This window comes from Amblyraja radiata, chromosome 32, assembly GCF_010909765.2.
Source record: "Amblyraja radiata isolate CabotCenter1 chromosome 32, sAmbRad1.1.pri, whole genome shotgun sequence".
In the NCBI taxonomy this organism is placed as follows: domain Eukaryota; kingdom Metazoa; phylum Chordata; class Chondrichthyes; order Rajiformes; family Rajidae; genus Amblyraja; species Amblyraja radiata.
In genome coordinates this window covers 21127177-21146645 of record NC_045987.1, presented here as the reverse complement: position 1 = coordinate 21146645, position 19469 = coordinate 21127177, and the positions used below count along the sequence as shown (strand labels likewise).

At 45.4% G+C, this 19469-nt stretch overlaps 1 protein-coding gene across 1 annotated transcript in view; it reads left to right on the top strand.

Annotated features, from left to right (window-relative positions):
• Nucleotides 1–4927: 4927 nt before the first annotated feature.
• The window catches only part of psmb7 (proteasome 20S subunit beta 7), a 65652-nt gene continuing 51110 nt past the window's right edge, over nt 4928–19469 (top strand). The window contains exons 1-4 of the mRNA XM_033048752.1: nt 4928–5051; nt 5796–5889; nt 8190–8287; nt 9493–9633. Of these exons, the coding sequence (XP_032904643.1) occupies nt 4990–5051; nt 5796–5889; nt 8190–8287; nt 9493–9633 (395 nt within the window). The 5' untranslated portion in view covers nt 4928–4989. The remainder of the gene's footprint in view (nt 5052–5795; nt 5890–8189; nt 8288–9492; nt 9634–19469) is intronic.

Below are 19469 nucleotides of genomic sequence, written 5' to 3'. Positions count from 1 at the left end.
CAGGTTTGTAGGTTGATTAGGAGTGGGTGTGAATGCAGCATAACATAGAAGTAGTGTGAACGGGTGATCGATGATCGGTGTGGACTCGGTGGGCCAAAGGTCCTGTTTTCATTCTTTATCTCTAAACTATCTCAAAACATTAATGGCACTCGGTGTAAAGAGTTTTCTCTTCAGCTCAACTATTTTACCTGCATCAATTACCTCCTCGGGCAACTCATTCCATATACCCACTATCATTTCAGTGAAAAAGTTGCCCCCTTAGGTTCCTATTAAATCTTACCCCTCTCACCTTAAACCTTTGTCCTCTGGATATGCCGAGTTATTTGCTTTGATTACCTAAATATCCATTCCATAATTTTACATAGAAGAGCATTGGTAAAAGATGCAATGGATAAGACCATGCATCCTGATGAATTAATTCCTTTTGCTTTTAATTATTTTGATTAATCGAGATTTTTAATTACAGTAATTGTTTCATCCTACCCAGCAGAGTCAATCAGATTCTATTTTTATGTGATCAAATATAAGCTGATACCTCAACAGGGTTCTGTCAGATGCACACGTCTGCTCATTGCGAGGTGCCAGAGGGAGCCACACACCAGGATTTTCCATCTGTTTAATCAAACAGAACATCTTGAGTTCCGGTTCACAGTTCCCTGGCCGGCTGCCTGCATGAGAGCACTCTTTGCTAGGTGCCTCCGACTGGGAAACTGTTGCTGTTGTTTCCATCTTTATAATAAGAAGTGAGTAAATGGATTATTTTCTGATAAGAGCAATCTAGCTTCCATTCTTTTACACATCAGTCACCAGAACGGGCTGATAACTGATTTTGAACTGATGACCAGTTCTGGAATCATACTGTCATACAGCACACAAACAGGCCGTTCAGCCCAACTTGTCCATGCTGACCAACTTGCCCCACCAAAGCTCGTCCCATTTGCCTGCATTTGACCCATATCCTTCCAAACCTTTTTTATCCATCTACCTGTAAAATCACCCCTCGGCCTCCTGCTATTCAACGAATCAAGTCCGACAGAATCATTTTCCCATGGTATGGGTATTAAAATAAGCAGGCCCGGGTTTAAGGTGAGAAAATAGCGTTTTAAATGGACCTTAAAAGGGTAGGATTTTTTTTACACAGAAAGAGGTTGAAATCTGGAGCTGACTGCCAGAGGTGGTTTGGAAACAGATAGATTCACTATCTTTAGGAGACATTTAGACGGGTACCAAAAAAGACAATGCATGATCACAATCAAGCTGTCCACTGTGTACAGATACAGGGGAAAACGTTTAGTGCAAGATAAAGTCCAGTAAAGTCAAAATAAAGATAGTCCGAGGGTCTCCAATGAGGTGGTAGCTCAGGACCGCTCACTAGTTGTTGGTAGGATGGTTCAATTGCCTGATAACGGGTGGGAAGAAACTGTCACTGAATCTGGAGCTATGCGTTTTCACACTTCTGTACCTCTTGCTTGACGGGAGAGGGGAGAAAAGGGTGAGGCTCGTCCTTGAATGTGCTGGTGGCCTTACCGAGGCAGCGTGAAGTGTAGATGGAGTCAATGGAAGGGAGGTTCATTTGTGTGATGGTCTGGGCTGCGATTCTCTGCAATTTCTTACAATTTCGGATGGAACTGTTTCCAAACCATGAGTTATAGCCCGACTACAGCGCCCCAGCTCTAATTAGTCAACTCTCATAGGGAGACCACATCACTTGCATGGTTGATATCAAACCCCTGTAATGGATGTAATGAAAAGAAACTACAGATGCTGGTTTATACCAACCAAAATGTTGGAGTAACTCAGTGGGTCAGGCAGCATCTCTGGAGAAAATGGATAGGTGATGGCTCGGGTCGGATCTAAAGAAGGATCCCAAATCTTTAAATGAAGAAACAAAGAACTGCAGATTAATACACAAAAGCCACAAAATGCTGGTTAATACACAAGAGACCACAAAATGCTGGAGTAACTCAACAGGTCAGACAATATGGATAGGTGATGTTTCACGTTGAGACAACTTCTTCAGACTGATTCAGCTTGTCAATCAGAAAAAGTTTCGACCCAAAGCGTCACCTGTACATGTTCTCCCGAGATGCGGCCTGACCTGCTGAGTTACTCCAGCACTTTGTGTTCTTTCAAGATCTTTCATTGTTTTTGGGCAGAGATAGAAAGATTCTCAATAAACAAAACAATGAGAGGTTATTATGAGTAGGCAGAAATGCCCAAATGAACTTGTTTGGACTTTTTTGAATGTCAGAACAGCTCTATTAGGTAAAGTATGTTTTTTTAATACCTCTCAGTTTCATTGGTCCATGTTTTTGGAACGCTGTTAATTTAACCACTGTACCCCAAATGATTTTTTACAAGTTGTACATGGGTATTTATTTGATCCTCTGAATATAAAGACGGCTGCATTAACCGCAATAAATAACGCATAAATTGGAAGCTTTGTATCGCGGGCTGATTTAAAGGCAGAGTTGGTGGAGCGTATCTGCACACTGTAGATGGATCGATTGTAATCATGTACTGTCTGTCTGCTGACTGGTTAGTACACAACAAAAGCTTTTCAATGTACGTCGGTGCACGTGACAACAAACTGAACAGAGTTGCTTTTACTCACAGCACGCTGTCTTTGTGTTGCTTCATCTAATTTCTAAACTGCTCAGTAGATGGAGCCATCAGCAGTGATTTTCTTGTAAAAAAAACAAGCCAGGCTGGAATTAACGTGTTTATCTGCACAAAGCCAACCTCATACCTGAGAGAATATCAAATAGACAAAAAAAAATTACAGAGAGGAAAGAGAAGTGGCATTGAACATCTGTTTGCATGATGACACACTGGAAAAAATAAAACCTGGTTTATCCTTTAGCTGGTTTATATCCTGAGACCTGGAGTACAACTTGCAAAGTTCTGGTTGAATGCCAATCAAATCCCAACACTTCTCAGGGCCCAAATGTTTGAAATCCAACTGTCACACATGAAACCAAAAGAAACAACTCTACAATTCTATCTCCAGTTGGCTTCTTTCCATTAACAGCAGCAGCAGCATGTTTATTTATACGTGCCTTTTTGTTTGCTAGTGTCAGTGGACAGGTAACATTTAAGCCCACTGTTGCGAGAATGGTGCGGCTGCGCTTGTACACTCTGGAGTTTAGAAGGATGAGAGGGCCTCTTATTGAAACATATAAGATTGTTAAGGGGTTGGACACGCTAGAGGCAGGAAACATGTTCCCGATGTTGGGGGAGTTCAGAATCAGGCGCCACAGTTTAAGAATAAGGGGTAAGCCATTTAGAACAGAGATGAGGAAACACTTTTTCTCACAGAGAGTTGTGAGTCTGTGGAATTCTCTGCCTCAGAGGGCGGAGGAGGCCGGTTCTCTGGATAATTTCAAGAGAGAGCTAGATAGGGCTCTTAAAGATAGTGGAGTCAGGGGATATGGGGAGAAGGCAGGAACGGGGTACTGATTGGGGATGATCAGCCATGATCACATTAAATGGAGGCGCTGGTTCGAAGGGCTGAATGGCCTACTCCTGCACCTATTGTCTATTGCCCTACTCAGTCCCCCTGATTCTCGTTCGACTATCCTTCGTTCCCTCTTTACTACCATATCCTGCCATATCTTGATCCACTGCCCACTTTTCCATTCACCTTTTCCTCTCACCCAACCTCTCCTCCTCCCACCACCCCCCAATGTAGTCTCCCTCAAAAAGGTGTCAAAGCGCCAAAGACCCAGGTTCGATCCTGACCTCAGGTGTTGTCTGTGTGGAGTTTGCACGTTCTCCCCGTGGCTTTCCTCCGGATGCTCGTTACCTCCCACATCCCGACATGTGGGTTCGTAGGTTAATTGGCCTCTGTAAATTGCCCCTAGTGTGTAGGGAATTAATGCAAAAATTGGATAACATAGAACTAGCGTGAACAGGTGATGGATGGTCAACATGGATTCGGTGGTTTGAAGGACCTGTTTCCATGCTGCGTCTTTCAACCAAGAATCAGTCATTTTAGAAACATCGAGAAATAGGTGCAGGAGTAGGCCATAGTCCCTTCGAGCCAGCTGATCGAGCCTTCGAGTCATGGCTGATCATTAAAATCAGTACCACGTTCCTGCTTTTTCCCCATATCTCTTGATTCCTTTAGCCCGAAGAGCTAAATCTAACTCTTTCTTGAAAACATCCAGTGAATTGGTCTCCACAGCTTTCTGTGGCAGAGAATTCCACAGATTTACAACTCTCTGGCAGTTTTTTTTCCTCATCAGAGTCCTAAATTGCCTATCCCTTATTCTTGAACTGTGACGTGTAAGAAAGAACTGTGACCCCTGGTTCTGGAATTCCGCAACATCGGGAACATTTTTCCTGCCTCTAGCCTGTCCAATCCTTTAATAATTTTATATGTTTCTATAAGATGCCCTCTCATCCTTCTAAATTCCAGTGAATACAAGCCCATTCATTCATCATATGTCAGTCTCGCCATCCCGAGGATTAACCTGGTGAACCTACGCTGCACTCCCTCAATAGAAATAATGTCCTTCCTCAAATTAGGAGACCAAAATTGCACACAATACTCCAGGTGCAGTCCCACCTGGGCCCTGTACAACTGCAGTAGGACCTCCTTGCTCCTAAACTCAAATCATCTCGCTATCTTCTTAGGTAGACAAAAGTGTCCACCTTCTGCACTTTTGTCTACCTTCGATTTTCCAGCATCTGCAGTTCCTTCTTTAACACTCGCTATCGTCTTAGCTTTCTTCACTGCCTGCTGTACCTGCATGCTTACTTTCAGTGACTGATGTACAATCACACCCAGGTCTCGTTACACCTCTCCATTTCCTAATCTGACACCATTCAGATAATAATCTGCCTTCCTGTTCTTGCCACCAAAGTGGACAACCTCACATTTCTCTCCTCCCCCCCTCCCTTGACCCCTCCCCTCCCATTGACCCCACCCCCGGAACTGCGTCAGCCCACGGCCCGCACCCATCCGTCACATCCGGCCACACTGTCATGGCGGCGCTCGCTGTTCACCGCGAGCCGGCGGGCGGCTTCAGTTTCCAGAACTGCCGGCGGTGAGTGTCGGTGGCCGGGCGGGCGGCGGGGACAGCGGGCAGGAGGGCTGCCCCGGCGCCGGGAGCCGCGCTCGGAGAGGGCGCTCGCAGCCGCTCCCGGCCTAGTGCGGCGGAGGATGACTCGGCAGCTCGGCCCGGACCAGGCCCGGCCCGGGGAGAGAGGGGAGGGAGAACGCAGCCCCAGGCCCACACAGCTACCTGTCCACCCCACCCCCAAATCTCGACACCAAGACCCACCTCCCCTTCCTCGACCCCCACCCCCCGCAACAACTATCCCCCAATAGCAACTATCTCCTCAGTAACCAACCACCCCCCCCCCCCCCCCCCATCTGTCAGCGATCAACAAACCCCACTTTAAACCCCCACCCCCATAATTTTGATCCATCTACCTCCCTTTTCCAACATTCATTGATTTGGCTTCTGAACGTTCCTTCCACAAGCGAGGGAACTGTCCAATCCATCACTAGACCGAGGTGAACATTGAACTGTCTGAGGAACCGATGTGCTATAATGCTGAAAGCTATATACTGTACTCAGTATCTTCCCCTTTGCTCTATCTATTGTATTTGGGGTGACTTGATTGTGTTTATGTATGATATATCAGATCTGTTTGGATGGTATGCAAAACAAAAGCTTTTCACTGCACCTCAGTATATGTGACAATAGTAAACCTAAACTGCCTATTGGTGTATCCAATCAGTATCATTTGCTTTTGTAATAATGTATACCTTTTCTCATCTGTAGGAATGCATTCATTGAAGCTCAACTTACCAAGCAAGGCTTGAAAGTTATTGAAGCAAGGAAAACTGGTACCACAATTGCAGGGATTATATTCAAGGTATTCTGCGTTTGACCTGTTAAACTGGTTCTTAATTTACTTTTTAAAATTACTACATAAGCATCATGGATCTGAGAAAAAATATGTATTTCAACATTATATTTAGCATTTGAAAGTTAAACAACAATCTATATTAATTAAATAGTAGACTACTATTAATTGCAGCTTTAACATTTGGGTACTTTAATGAGTCAAATTGCAACGGTCAGCAGAAGATGTTTTAAAACAAAATCAGTCATTGTTCAGAATTAATTGTCTTATTCTGCAAATGCTAATCTCTGTTATATTGTATGATTAGAGAGATTTCAAATCTGTTTGTATTAGAAATGTAACATTAAATCATATCCACAAAAGTAAGCTATGGGCCTGTCCCACTTAGGCGACTGCAGGAGACTATGCAGTCGCCACATGTTCGCGGGTGTTTGCTGGGGAGTCGCCTTCTTGATCGCATTCTTCGAACAAGTTGCAGCCTCATTGTAATCACCACAAATTTTTCAACACGTTGAGAAATTAGCGGCGACCAGAATGAAGCCGCCATGGAGAGTAACGAAATTTCTCGTTGGTGGGTTGCCAGGAGACTGAAAGTTCTCGTAGGTTGTAGCCGATGCTGACCGGTGAATTTCATCGGCTCATTGGGGGGGGAAAAACATAAGCAGTAGTTTTCAGAACCAAGGATAACCAACCGGTAATGTTAATGTCCGCCGAGCTTCACAGTCGTGTATCTCTGGTTTCTTAAAAGTTGTATCTACTCCTTCTCCCTCCTCCTCCCCCTTATTTCCCGCCCCTCTCTACCCCCCTCCTTTAAAGGACTTACTGTACACTGTACTTTAGCCATCTTAATTACACCGCCAACCTTCCTGTTGATCGAGGTGTGTGTCGATATCACCTTGGCTTTGCACCATGTGAATTTCACTCAGACAGCGCTCCCCCCACTTGCCCTGTCCCCCGCCTGCATAACGGGCTGGTGAAGGAAGCAATGGTAGGACAGGCCCATAACAAACCCATTTGTAACAGTTTTCTACACCAAAAATACAACCACTGCTTGTCTGGGGATGAAAATTGGATAATTTCATTAGTCTGATACAATATGCACTTTCCATCCACCCTCTCAAACAGCCGAACCTCCAGGTGTACTTTACCATTTCACAGCAGCCAAAGTCAGTTGTTAATGTGTAAGCACTGTAAAGCCACTGTAGAACGGTATTTTAAAGGTATCGATCCCCATTTACATTCCTCTTCTTAAAATACACGTTGCACTTGTCACTAAAATGTTGTCCAGAGAGTGCTTCTCAGTTAAAGTGCTCCACATTCACAGAAAGGTTACAATACGAGAGGTTGCCATTTGTTTTATCTTATCTGTGCTGGCTTTCTGTTGGAGTAACCTTTGAGTTCTACCCACTCTCCATAATTTTGAATATTTTTCCACCCAGATTTTTATCCATTTCCCTCTTAGGTCACAATTAAACCTGCCACCACCATCTCTACAGACATTGCATTCCAGATACTGTGTGTAAAAAACAAAAACAACTTGCGTCACTCTTAATTCTTTTCCCTTTTGTTTTATAACCAACTTCTCATCAACAAACCCCTCCACCACATAAGACATGCTTCCACTACCTAGTCTGTTGAGACCTCTCAATGGACTTTATCTATAGATCTGATGCGCTACAATGCTGAGAACTATATTTGGCACTGTGTAGGGTATATCTGATCCGTTTGGATAGCATGCTAAACTCCTTGTTTTTATATTCTAGTCCCCTTGAGATGAATGCTGACTCAATCTGTAAATTAACCTTTTGGAAATCCTGCACTAACACTCCAAGTCCATTTGCATCTCCACTTAATGAATCCTCCAACTCGGACGTGTGCTTTGTAGAATTTGATTATAGTCAGCACAAATAATGCCACATTTGGTCAGAGATTTTGTCTGACTTTAGAATGCAACATCTCCTGCATCTCCTCTGGCCTTCCTGACACCACTTCTGCTTCTCCCACATGATCATTAAAAAATCATGTGCAGGAAGGAACTGCAGATGCTGGTTTCAACCGAAGATAGGCACACAAAGTTGGAGTAACGCAGCGGGACAGGCAGCATCTCTGGAGAGAAGGGATGGGTGACGTTTCGGGTCGAGTCCTTTCTTCAGACTAGAAGAATGGTCTCGGCTCGAAACGTCACCCATCCCTTCTCTACAGAGATGGTGCCTGTCCAGCTGAGTTACTCCAGCTTTTTGTGTCTATCTTCCATTAGAAAATCATGACCTGGTTAACTAATATCATAGGCTTTAATTTTTCCCCTTCAGGATGGTGTAATCCTGGGTGCTGATACCAGAGCAACCGAAGGAATGGTTGTTGCAGATAAGAACTGCTCCAAGATTCATTACATTGCAACTAACATTTAGTAAGTAATATGTCTGGTGAATTTTATTTTTCAATTTGGGTTTGTGTGTTTGTTCCAAATGCTTTTGAAAACTGTTGCGTAATTATAACTCTTCAAAGTGCAAGCCTGACACTTGATTTTAAATCTGTTGTCGGACAGATTCAATTCCTCAGAAAATAAACAATAATGACAAAAGAAATAAATCTGACAAAAAAAATCAGTAAATGTGATGATAAAATATAAAGTATTGGAAATATCCAGCAAATGTGGAGTTTGCATGTTCTCCTGTGATGGCATGGATTTCTTCCGGGTGCCCGGTTTACTCCCACATCCCAGAGACTTGCGGGTTTGTACGTTAATTGGCCTCTAAGTTGCTCCTACTGTGCAGAAAGTGGATGAGAAAGTGGGATAACAGAACCAATGTGAATGGGTGATCGATGCTCGCGTAGACTCGGTGCCTGTTTCTATGCTGTATCTCTAAACTAAACTAGAAGTTAGTCAGCTATAATAAAGGAAGTAGCGGTTACAATGCCTTGTTTGCGTGACCTATCCTCGATTCCGATGAAGTTTCATCAGCCTTGGCCATCTGGCGATGCCTCCCAGCGTGCATCTTCATCATTTTGAACTCTGCTTTGGGTGAAGACTGAACTTAGTTTTGATTCTGTATGTGTAACATCATTGGAGGTTTCTTAAGCTGACAGAGTTTGTTCCACTCCAGAGCGATAATGCAATCTGGGCTGATGCTGCTGTAAGGGAGCCGGCAATGTTGGGGCATCCTCCTTGGATTGAATCTTACACTGAGGCTCGCCTACTTTCCTTGATGGAAGGAGAAGTCCCCATTGTGCTATTCAAAGGGGAGTTAAAGGCAGTTGCCTCAGATTCATTTCAATATTTGTCTCTACAATTGGCTCTGCCAAATTAGACCATTTTTGTTAGCCCATTGGCATTTCTGGGATGTCGCTGCACATAATTTATCAACTGCTTCTTAGAAAAGAAACTAAGAGCATTTCACTACCTTAAGCACTGGGAGGATGTAAAATTGTGAATTTTACTTATTTCCTTTTTTCAGCCTTCATCCTCTGTACTTTTTTTCCTCTCATCCTTATCACTAGTTTTATAATCTTGTCAAATGCTTGCAGAACGTAGCAAACCCAGTATTGCTACAACTGACGGCTTTATTTCGGGTGAGAGTTCTGACTGGTTGTGCTTTCTGCCATCTTCTATAGTTGCTGTGGTGCTGGGACAGCCGCAGACACCGAGATGACCACTCAGCTGATCTCGTCCAACCTGGAGCTCCATTCGTTGTCCACTGGGAGACTTTCCCGTGTAGCTACTGCTAATCGCATGCTGAAGCAAATGCTCTTCAGGTAAATAAACCTTGGTGCAATAACACTTAAACATTCAAATTGTTTGATTTCAGTACCATCTAGATACCTGGCTGCTGACTGGCAAACGGCTTCTCTAATTCACTGTTATATAAGAGACACAAGGAACTGCAGATTTAGACTTTAGAGATACAACTCGGAAACAGGCACTTCTGCCCACTGGGTCCGTGCCATCCAGCGATCACCCCATGCATTAACACTATTTTACACACTTGTTGCATTTTGGGACGTCGAACAAGGGCAGGACATACATAGTAAATGGTAGGCCTCTGGTTAGTGTTGTAGAGTGGGGGGGATCTAGGCGTACAGGTGCATGGTTCCTTGAAGGTCGAGTCGCAGGTAGATAAGGTGGTCAAAAAGGCTTTTGTCACTTTGGCCTTCATCAGTCCAAGAGTATTGAGTATAGAAGTTGGGAGGTCATGTTGCAGTTGTATAAGATGTTCGTGAGACCGCATCTAGAATATTGCGTTCAGTTCTCAGCACCATGTTATAGGAAAGATATTGTCAAGTTTGAAAGGGTTCAGAGAAGATTTACGAGGATGTTGCCAGAACTGGAGGGTGGGCGGCGGCGCGACTCACATCGCAGCGGCCTCTGCAGTCCGTCTGTCGTCTTTTTTGTTGTTTTTTTGTCGCGTTTGAATGTATGAATGTAGTTTAAAGTGCTTTTTTTTTTTAACTGGGTATGTGTGTGGGGGGCGGGGGGTGGGGGAAACTTTTAAAATCTTTCCCCTGCACGGAGAACCTGACCTTTTCCCTGTCGGGTCTCCGTTGTCGTTGGGGCCTAGCACCGTGGAGCGGCCTCCAACCGGAATGACCTGGGGCTCCAGTCGCGGAGCTACGGACTTACCCACCATCGTGGAGCTGGCCGAGTTCGGAGCGGGAGGAGCTGTGGTGGCGCTCGGCTGCGACCCGACCCCGGGGATTCGGAGTCTCCAACCGCAGGTCCGGTGGACGGTGACACCGGGAGCCCGCGGGTCCCTGGTGGGAGACCGCTTTTCGGGGCTTCCTCAATGGCGACTTCTCCTGCCCGAGTTGCGGGGTTGAAAAGTACCTGGAGCGGGGCCTTACATCGCCCGGCGCCGCTTTAAATGGCCGCGGGACTTGCTAGCGCCCGCCGGGGCTCCAACACCAAGACCCGGAGCGCGGCCTTGAATCACCCGGCGCGGCTTTAATGGCCGCGGGACACTTACCATCGCCTGCCGGGGGCTTTGACTGACATCGGAAGGAGAATGACGAGTGCAGGGGAGAGATAAGACTTTGCCTTAATCACAGTGAGGAGGAGATTCACTGTGATGGATGTTTGTGTAATTGTGTTGTGTCTTGGTTATTTTTCTTGTGTGTATGACTGCAGAAACCAAATTTCGTTTGAACCTCAATGAGGTTCAAATGACACAAATAAATTGTATTGTATTGTATTTTGTGAGCTATAGGGAGAAGTTGAGTAGGTTGTGTCTCTATTCCATGGAGCGCAGGAGGATATGGGGTGATAGAAACATAGAAATTAGGTGCAGGAGTAGGCCATTCGGCCCTTCGAGCCTGCACCGCCATTCAATATGATCATGGCTGATCATCCAACTCAGTATCCCGTACCTGCCTTCTCTCCATACCCTCTGATCCCCTTAGCCACAAGGGCCACATCTAACTCCATCTTAAATATAGCCAATGAACTGGCCTCAACTACCCTCTGTGGCAGAGAGTTCCAGAGATTCACCACTCTCTGTGAAAAAAGTTTTTCTCATCTCGGTTTTAAAGGATTTCCCCCTTATCCTTAAGCTGTGACCCCTTGTCCTGGACTTCCCCAACATCGGGAACAATCTTCCTGCATCTAGCCTGTCCAACCCCTTAAGAATTTTGTAAGTTTCTATAAGATCCCCTCTCAATCTCCTAAATTCTACAGTGTATAAACCAAGTCTATCCAGTCTTTCTTCATAAGACAGTCCTGACATCCCAGGAATCAGTCTGGTGAACCTTCTCTGCACTCCCTCTATGGCAATAATGTCCTTCCTCAGATTTGGAGACCAAAACTGTATGCAATACTCCAGGTGTGGTCTCACCAAGACCCTGTACAACTGCAGTAGAACCTCCCTGCTCCTATACTCAAATCCATTTGCTATGAAAGCTAACATACCATTCGCTTTCTTCACTGCCTGCTGCACCTGCATGCCTACTTTCAATGACTGGTGTACCATGACACCCAGGTCTCGCTGCATCTCCCCTTTTCCTAATTGGCCACATGGAGGTGTACAAAATCATGAGAGGAAAAATGCCCATATGGGAATCGAGGACTAGAGGACAGGTTCAAGGTGAAGGGGAAAATATTTAATAGGAATCCGAGGGGTAACTTTTTCCACACAAAGGGCAGTGGGTGTATGGAACAAGCTGCCAGAGGAGGTAGTTGAGGGTGGGACTATCCCATCGTTTAAGAAACAGTTAGACAGGTACATGGGTAGGACAGGTTTGGAGGGATATGAACCAAGCACAAGCAAGTAGGACTACTGTAGCTGGGACATTGTTGGCCGGTGTGGGCAAGTTGGGCCGAAGGGCCTCTATGACTAGGGACAATTTACAATTTTTACCAAAGCCAATTAACCTACAAACCTGTACATCTTTGGAATGTGGGAGGAAACTGGAGCACCCGGGAAAATTCCTATGCGGTCACAAGGAGAACGTACAAACTCTGTACAGATAGCACCCGTGGTCAGATGCTGCCTTCCACCCTGCTGCTTCCTTCTTGCTAATGTGTGCAAGAGTTCATCAAATGGCAACCATTCTAATTCTGAATAACCTATTTGATGTCGGTTCTGTTGTTGTTACTATGAACAGATGCAGCAAATGTTTACGCTTTCCTAAAGAATAATTTTACCCCTGGTCCTGCAGATTCCAGCTGGTGAAAATGATATCAAAATGAGAAGAGAGGTCCTAGGGCCCAGCGATACATCATTAAGCTGTATAGAGTGCAGAGAAGGTTTATGAGGATGTGCTATGGGGAGTGGTGGGGCAGGCTGTATTCCATAGTGCACTGAAGACAGAGGGGTATCAAATCATGAGGAGGATAGGATGAATGTACAGTCTTGTTCCCAGAGTAGAGGAATCATGAATCAGAAAACATAGGTTTACGGTGAGAGGGGCAAGATTTAATAGGAACCTGGAAGCAACTTGTTCACACCATGGGTGGTGGGTATATAGAACAAGCTGCCAGAGGAAGTTGTTGTGGCTGGCACTATAACAGCATTTAAAGGACACATAGTCAGGTAGATGGATAGGAAAGGTTTAAAGGGGACCAAACACAGGGAAATGGACTAGTTTAGATGGGCATCTTGGTTAGCAAGCTGGTCCAAAGGGTCTGTTTCCGTGCTGTACGACTCAATGGCTCTATCTACGAGTTTGATAAAAGGCCAGACAGCGGATGTTATTCATGCCTGCTGCTTGCTTGAGTGGTTCCTTGAAGAAGCTGCACTGATACGAGTAGTGACCAATGTCCTGACCTCTGGATGTCAATAGCTGTTCCCGTCAAACACAAGTGAAGAGATCTGTGTTTTATAGCAGAGGAAGAGTTGAGAAATGAGATGTGCATGTGCTTCATGTAGCAAGCATGGTACTTCAGAAAATCTGTGAATTGCAAGCAGCTGAGGAAGTCATCATTTCAAAAAATAGCTGGAATGTTTTAATGCTGACGGGTGTAATCTTAAGTGGTTGATGTTGGTAGTACAATGATTTTTTAATATTAGCAAAGAGGGCAAAAATGTAAGGGTCATAGAGTTGTACAGCATGGAAAGAGACCTTCAACCTAATTCATCCATTTGCCTATATCCCTCCAAACCTTTCTCATCGATGTACCTGTCTAGGTGCTTTATGTGCCATAATTATACCCATTTCTACCACTTTGTCTGATAGTTTGTTTCATTTATGCAGCATTCTCTGTGTAAAAAAAAGTTGCTGATGAGGTGCCTATCATGTCGTTTCCCTCTCATCTTAAACGTATGCCCTCTAGTTTTAGACTGCCCTTCACTGAGTTAGAGACTGTGGCTATTCGCCCAATCTATGCACCTCATAATTTTATAAACCTCCATTAGGTCACCCCTCAGTCACCCACACTCAGGGAATATCCAGCCTCTTCTTATAAATCAAACCTCCTTAGCCCATGCTCGGATGTAAAAAACTGGAGAAGGGCCCAATTTGAAACGTCGACTGTCCATTTCGCTCCACAGATGCGGCTTGGCCTGCTGAGTTCCACCAGCACTTTCTTTCTTGCTCAAGAATCTAGCAATCTACAGTTTCTTGTGCCTCAATGCCCTCAATTTATTTTGCTCCCTTTCCAGTTTAATGATATCCTTCCTATAACAGGGTGACCAGTACTGTACTCCAAATGAGGCCTCATCAATATCTTGTACGTCTCTAACGTGATATCCGCATCTCCTGCACTCTTTACACTGACCAATGAAGACGACCATGCCACACACCACTTTCGCCACCCTGTCTGCCTTTGTCGCCACTTTCATTAACCTGCACCTCCTGTTCTACATCATTCCCCACGGCCCTAACATTGATTGTATATTGATTGACATAAAGTAACATCTTGCATTTATCCAAATTAAACCTCGTCTGCTATTCATCAGCCTGTTAGCCCAGTTGATCAAGATTCTGCTGTAATCCTAGATAACCATTATTCACCATACCACCAATCTAAGTGTCATTTGCAAACATACTAACCATGCCACCTACATTCACATCCAAATCGTTAATAGAAATAACAAACAACTCTAAACTCTTAGACCTTGACCTTCGAACCTCCATCTGTAACTGGGTTCTAGACCTCAGTCGGGTATAATTGGTCATAATATTTCCTGTAGTTTGATCTTCAACACTGGTGTTGCTAGTGGTTGTGAACTCGGTCCCTTGCGTTAATCCATGTGCGTCCATGACTTTGAAGCTAAATACAACGCCAACTCATTCTTTAAGTTCAACGATGATACCACCGTTATCGGCAGGGTCAACATGAGACTGAATACAGGAAATAGACCAGGAATCCTAGATCATGGTGTTAGAGCAGTAACCTTGCTCTTAATATCAGCAAGATAAAAGAGTTGGTTGTTGACCTAAGCAGGAGGGTGAAGACAACCCTGTCCTCATCAACACGGCTGCTGTAAAGATGGTCAACGGCTTCAAGTTCCTAGGCATCCATATCTCCAGCAACCAGGCTTATCCTAGCAGTGTTTCTTAAACAGTGGCACAACCTTAGCCACTCTTGCAGTCCAGCCACATTAGCCATCCTCCTGCCTTCCACCACCAGTGTGGCTATCACTGTTACAAATATCTCTGGCACGGGTCTTGCTATTTCTTTCCCGGCTTCCCACAAGTTCTCGGTCCCGGGGATTTATCTGCCCACCAACATTTCCTCTTCTGCAATGTGGACTCTCTTCAAGACATCACTATTAACTTTCCCAAAATACAGACGAGAAATAGTCATTTAGCACCTTTCCATCTAATGTGGCACCACACATAGGTGACCTAGTTGATCTTTAAAGGGCCCAGTTCTCTACCTGGTTACTCTTTAATATAATCTCTTTGGATTTTCCTTTACCTTACCTGCCAAAGCTATCTTATGTTCCCCCTTTTACCCTCCTGGATTCTCTTCTAATTGCACTCCTACTCCTATCTTCAAGGGATGCACTTGATCCCAGCTGCCTATACTTGACATATGCCACCTTCTAACCTAAATATTTCTTGCCAACCAGTTCTCTACTCTTGCCAGCCTTGTCCTTCACTTTATTAGGATCGTGAAATCTCTGAACCCTACCTGCCTCCACTTCCTAAGTACCAGACATCCCTGTACCAGCAAACAGCCCCTGCCCCTCCTCCTCCCCCCCCCCCCCCCCCCCGTCAACTTTTGAAAGTTCCAATCCAATGTCATCAAAACTGACCCTGCACCTTTGGATCTGTTCTTCATGTCTAGTAGGAACCTTAATATTTTGACTTTTTCTCCCATAGCTCACCGCTTCACGTTATTTGCCTAGCAATATCTATATTACTAAAAGTCTGTTCTTGACCGGTTTTGGCCATCTGTGCTGCGATTTCCGAGAGAACGCCGCCACCTACGGCCGTCATTTTTGGCCACCTCGCTCAGAGCCCCCCTCCGCCGCATGTGTGCCAAGGATTTTTCCCGTCGATTAAAATTGACAGAGATAATAATGTTTTTACAAAATTCCCCATTCTCTCTGCTGCCCCTGCTGGAGGGAGGGGGAGGGACTATAAAACCAGGAAGTGGTGTGCCTCAATTAGTCTCTGCAAGTGGTGTGCCTCAATCAGTCTCTGTAAGTGGTGTGCCTCAATCAGAGCTCTGAATGACACTGAACAAATGTCCACAGCACTGTGAGTACCCTTAATTTGGTTTGAAAATGAAAATCTGTTTAGAGGTAAAAAAGCACTGCCTGCAAATGGTTGTTTGGGTTTGGGTTGAAGTAAAAAGGCACTCTCTCTCTCTCTCTCTTCCCCTCCTCTCTCTCCCCACCTCTCTCTCTCTCTCCCCACCTCTCTCTCTCTCTCCCCACCTCTCTCTCTCTCCCCCACCTCTGTCTATCTCCCACCTCTCTCTCTTCCTCCCCCACCTCTCTCTCTCTCCCCACCTCTCTCTCTCTCCCCACCTCTCTCTCTCTCCCCACCTCTCTCTCTCTCTCCCCACCTCTCTCTCTCTCCCTATCCCTCTCTCTTTCTCTCTCTCCCCCCCCTCCTCTCCCCCCCCTCCTCTCTCCCCCCTCCTCTCTCTCCCCCCTCCTCTCTCCCCCCTCCTCTTACCCCCTCCTCTTCCCCCCCCTCCTCTTCCCCCCCCCCTCCTCTTCCCCCCCCCCTCCTCTTCCCCCCCTCCTCTTCCCCCCCCATCCTCTCATCCCCCCCCTCCTCTCTCCCCCCCCCCCTCTCCCTCCCCCCACCCCTCCTCTCTCCGCGCCCCTCTCCCCCCCCCCCTCCTCTCTCCCTCCCCCCCCTCCTCGCAGCTCTCCTCTCTCCCCCCCACTCCTCTCCACCCCCTCCTCTCCTCCACCCCCTCCTCTCCCACCCCTCGCTCCCTCTCCCGGCCCTCTCCTCTCTCCCCCCTCGCATCTCTCCCCCCCTACCTCGCTTCCCCCCATCTCCTCTCCATCCTCCTCCACCCTCTCCTCTCTCCCCCCTCTTCCTCTCATCCCCCCTCACAGCACCCCTCTCCCCTTCCCCTCCCCCTCCCTCTCTCTCCCTCCCCCTCTCCCCTCCCCCTCTCTCCTCCCCTCTCCTCTCCCCCTCTCCCCTCTCCCCTCTCCCCTCCCCCCTCTCTCTCTCTCTCCCCTCCTCCCCTCCATTAGCGTGAGTGCGGGGGGGGGGGGGGGGTAGTTAGTGTGTGACGCTGCATGCCGCCTCCACATGGGCTGTTTGTTTGCCAGCTTTTCATGATTTGAACTATGCCAAAACGGTACACGATAGCTCTACAATTTTTGCACCACCTTACACTACACCACAAGACAATTGTGAGTATCAAGTTTCGTTCAGATTGATGTTATATTTTACAAGTTATTCACATTTTTGAGAAAGTTTGAGAAAGAATCACTAGAACACTGCAGTGACAGTTTGGCAGTCACCAGCTATGAAATCACGATGGGATCTCATTTACATAAACTGCCAGTCAACAGTGCTGCACCCGACAATGACATCACAATGGGATCTAATTTACATAAACTGCCCATCAACAGTGTCCCACCCAGTGCAATGAGAGATTTGTTACATTGTTGTAAGGAGAGGGAGGAGGAGAAATGTTATTTAAACATTGTGTTTAGTGGGGGAGTGTGATAGGGGAGAGGCGAGGAGTGGGGGACCAGGGAGAGGAGAGAGAAGAGGGAGGTTGAAGAAGATTGGGAGGGGGAGGGGAGAGTATTTCACCCGGTGTAATGAAAGATTTGTTACATTGTTGTAGGGAGGGGAGGAGGAGAAATGTTATTTAAACATGTGTTTAGTAGGGGAGTGGGATCGGGGAGAGGTGAGGAGTGGGGGAGAGGAGAGAGAAGAGGTAGGGTGAAGAGTGGGAGTGTTGAGGATGAGGGCAAATGAACTGCGCCTGCACAGTTGAGGGCTATGGGTGAGTGATAAAATATTGCGTTGGGGGATCGGGGCCCAACGGGTCCCACTTGGTCTAGTATCTTAATATTTCTGTCACGAAAAATTAATGTTCTTGAGGTTTATATTAAACAGAAACAGTCCTGGCGTAGATTCCCAAGGTATTGCGACAATCCTACCTTATCTATCTTTGAAGTCACAAGGTTTCATTCCTCTGACACCATATGGCTTAATAGACGCTGGCACTTTGTCAATGATTTGGAAAATTATATTTCCCCAATTATATCCATAGAGTTTGATTTCCTCTCAAGATCCAATTAAATCAGTTCAGCACAACTTGCCCTTTAAAAACCACTGCCCAATGTCCCTGAGTAGCCAATTTTTTTTGAAGTGTTGATGAATTTCATTCACTGCACAGATTAATTGGCTTATCATTTATTTGCTTTAATCTTCTTTCTTGATGAGCACTGCGCAGCAGCTTCCCTCCTAGGGTTTTGGTGTAAAACAAAAATCACCACTTGCTAAGCCGCATCTGCTACTCTGGGGGGTGCATCCCATGTGGGCCTGTGGAGTTTTCCATTTGTTCTTAAGGAAATAGTTTTCATTGACCCAATATACTTGCTAATCAAGAACCTCTCCACAAAGTCCTGTCTTTTGGGATATGACCACTGGCACCTTATCTGAACTCTTCAAGATTTTCAGTCTAACCTCAGGTGATTTTCATTCAACTCCTCCCTCCAGGTGGAAAAACAAATCTCAGTAGAAAACAAAAAACACTTTGAAGAGGGGATCTAACCCGAAAAGTCTCTGTCCATTCCCTTCAAAGATGCTGCCTGTCCTGAGTTTCTCCAGCACTTTGTGTTTCTACCCCAAAGCTTGTTGCAGCTTTTGGCTATTCTTACAATGTAGGCACCATGGCAACTATTTGTGTCACATAAACATTCATAATCAGCAATGGGATTATGGCAAGGTGCCTGCTTTATTACGGAGTGAAGAGTTTAGCAGAATAATTATTGGCAAAGACACTATGCAGAACTTCTGTGATCCCTAACATATTGCACTGGGATCATTATTCTCCACCTGGGAGAGCAGAGGGACCTCAATGGAAGCTTTTCCCCTAAAGAAAGCAGTACTGATATCACAGCACTGCCTCTGGAAAGCACGGAACATTTGTGTTCAAGTGTCTGGAGTGGGGCTTCAAACCCACAACCTCTGCCTCTGAAGGGAGAATGTTATTGACTGAGCTAAAGCTGACAGGAGAATGTCGTTTTTACCTACTTTAATTCTGCCCACTGTACTGCAACAGATTTTAGCTCAGGTTTCCAGAATCTGCAGATTCTTATGCCTCCATTTTATTTGAATGACTTTTATGTTGATGTTTATGTTTGAATCTTTCCCTCCTGCAGCGATCATTCACATTTGCTCGAGTATGACCATGGTCCTACTTGTCTTTATATTTTATCCAAATATAAGTGCAATTTTCTCTCACTGTGAAATAAGACATTTTAGGTTTCTATTTCGCTAATTTTAAAACTTATTTTCCTTTTGTAGAAACCCACCAATTTGCTTCCTTGCGCTCTTTAAGTTTGCCTATTCATGTTTAGATTGTCCTCTATATTCCTCATAAATGTTATATCTCTATACCTATTAGATTCCATTAAATATTATTTTTGTTGAAATCCATATATTCCTATTTATTTTGTTCCCATTACTCTTGATCAGACAGTGTCATATCCAATTAG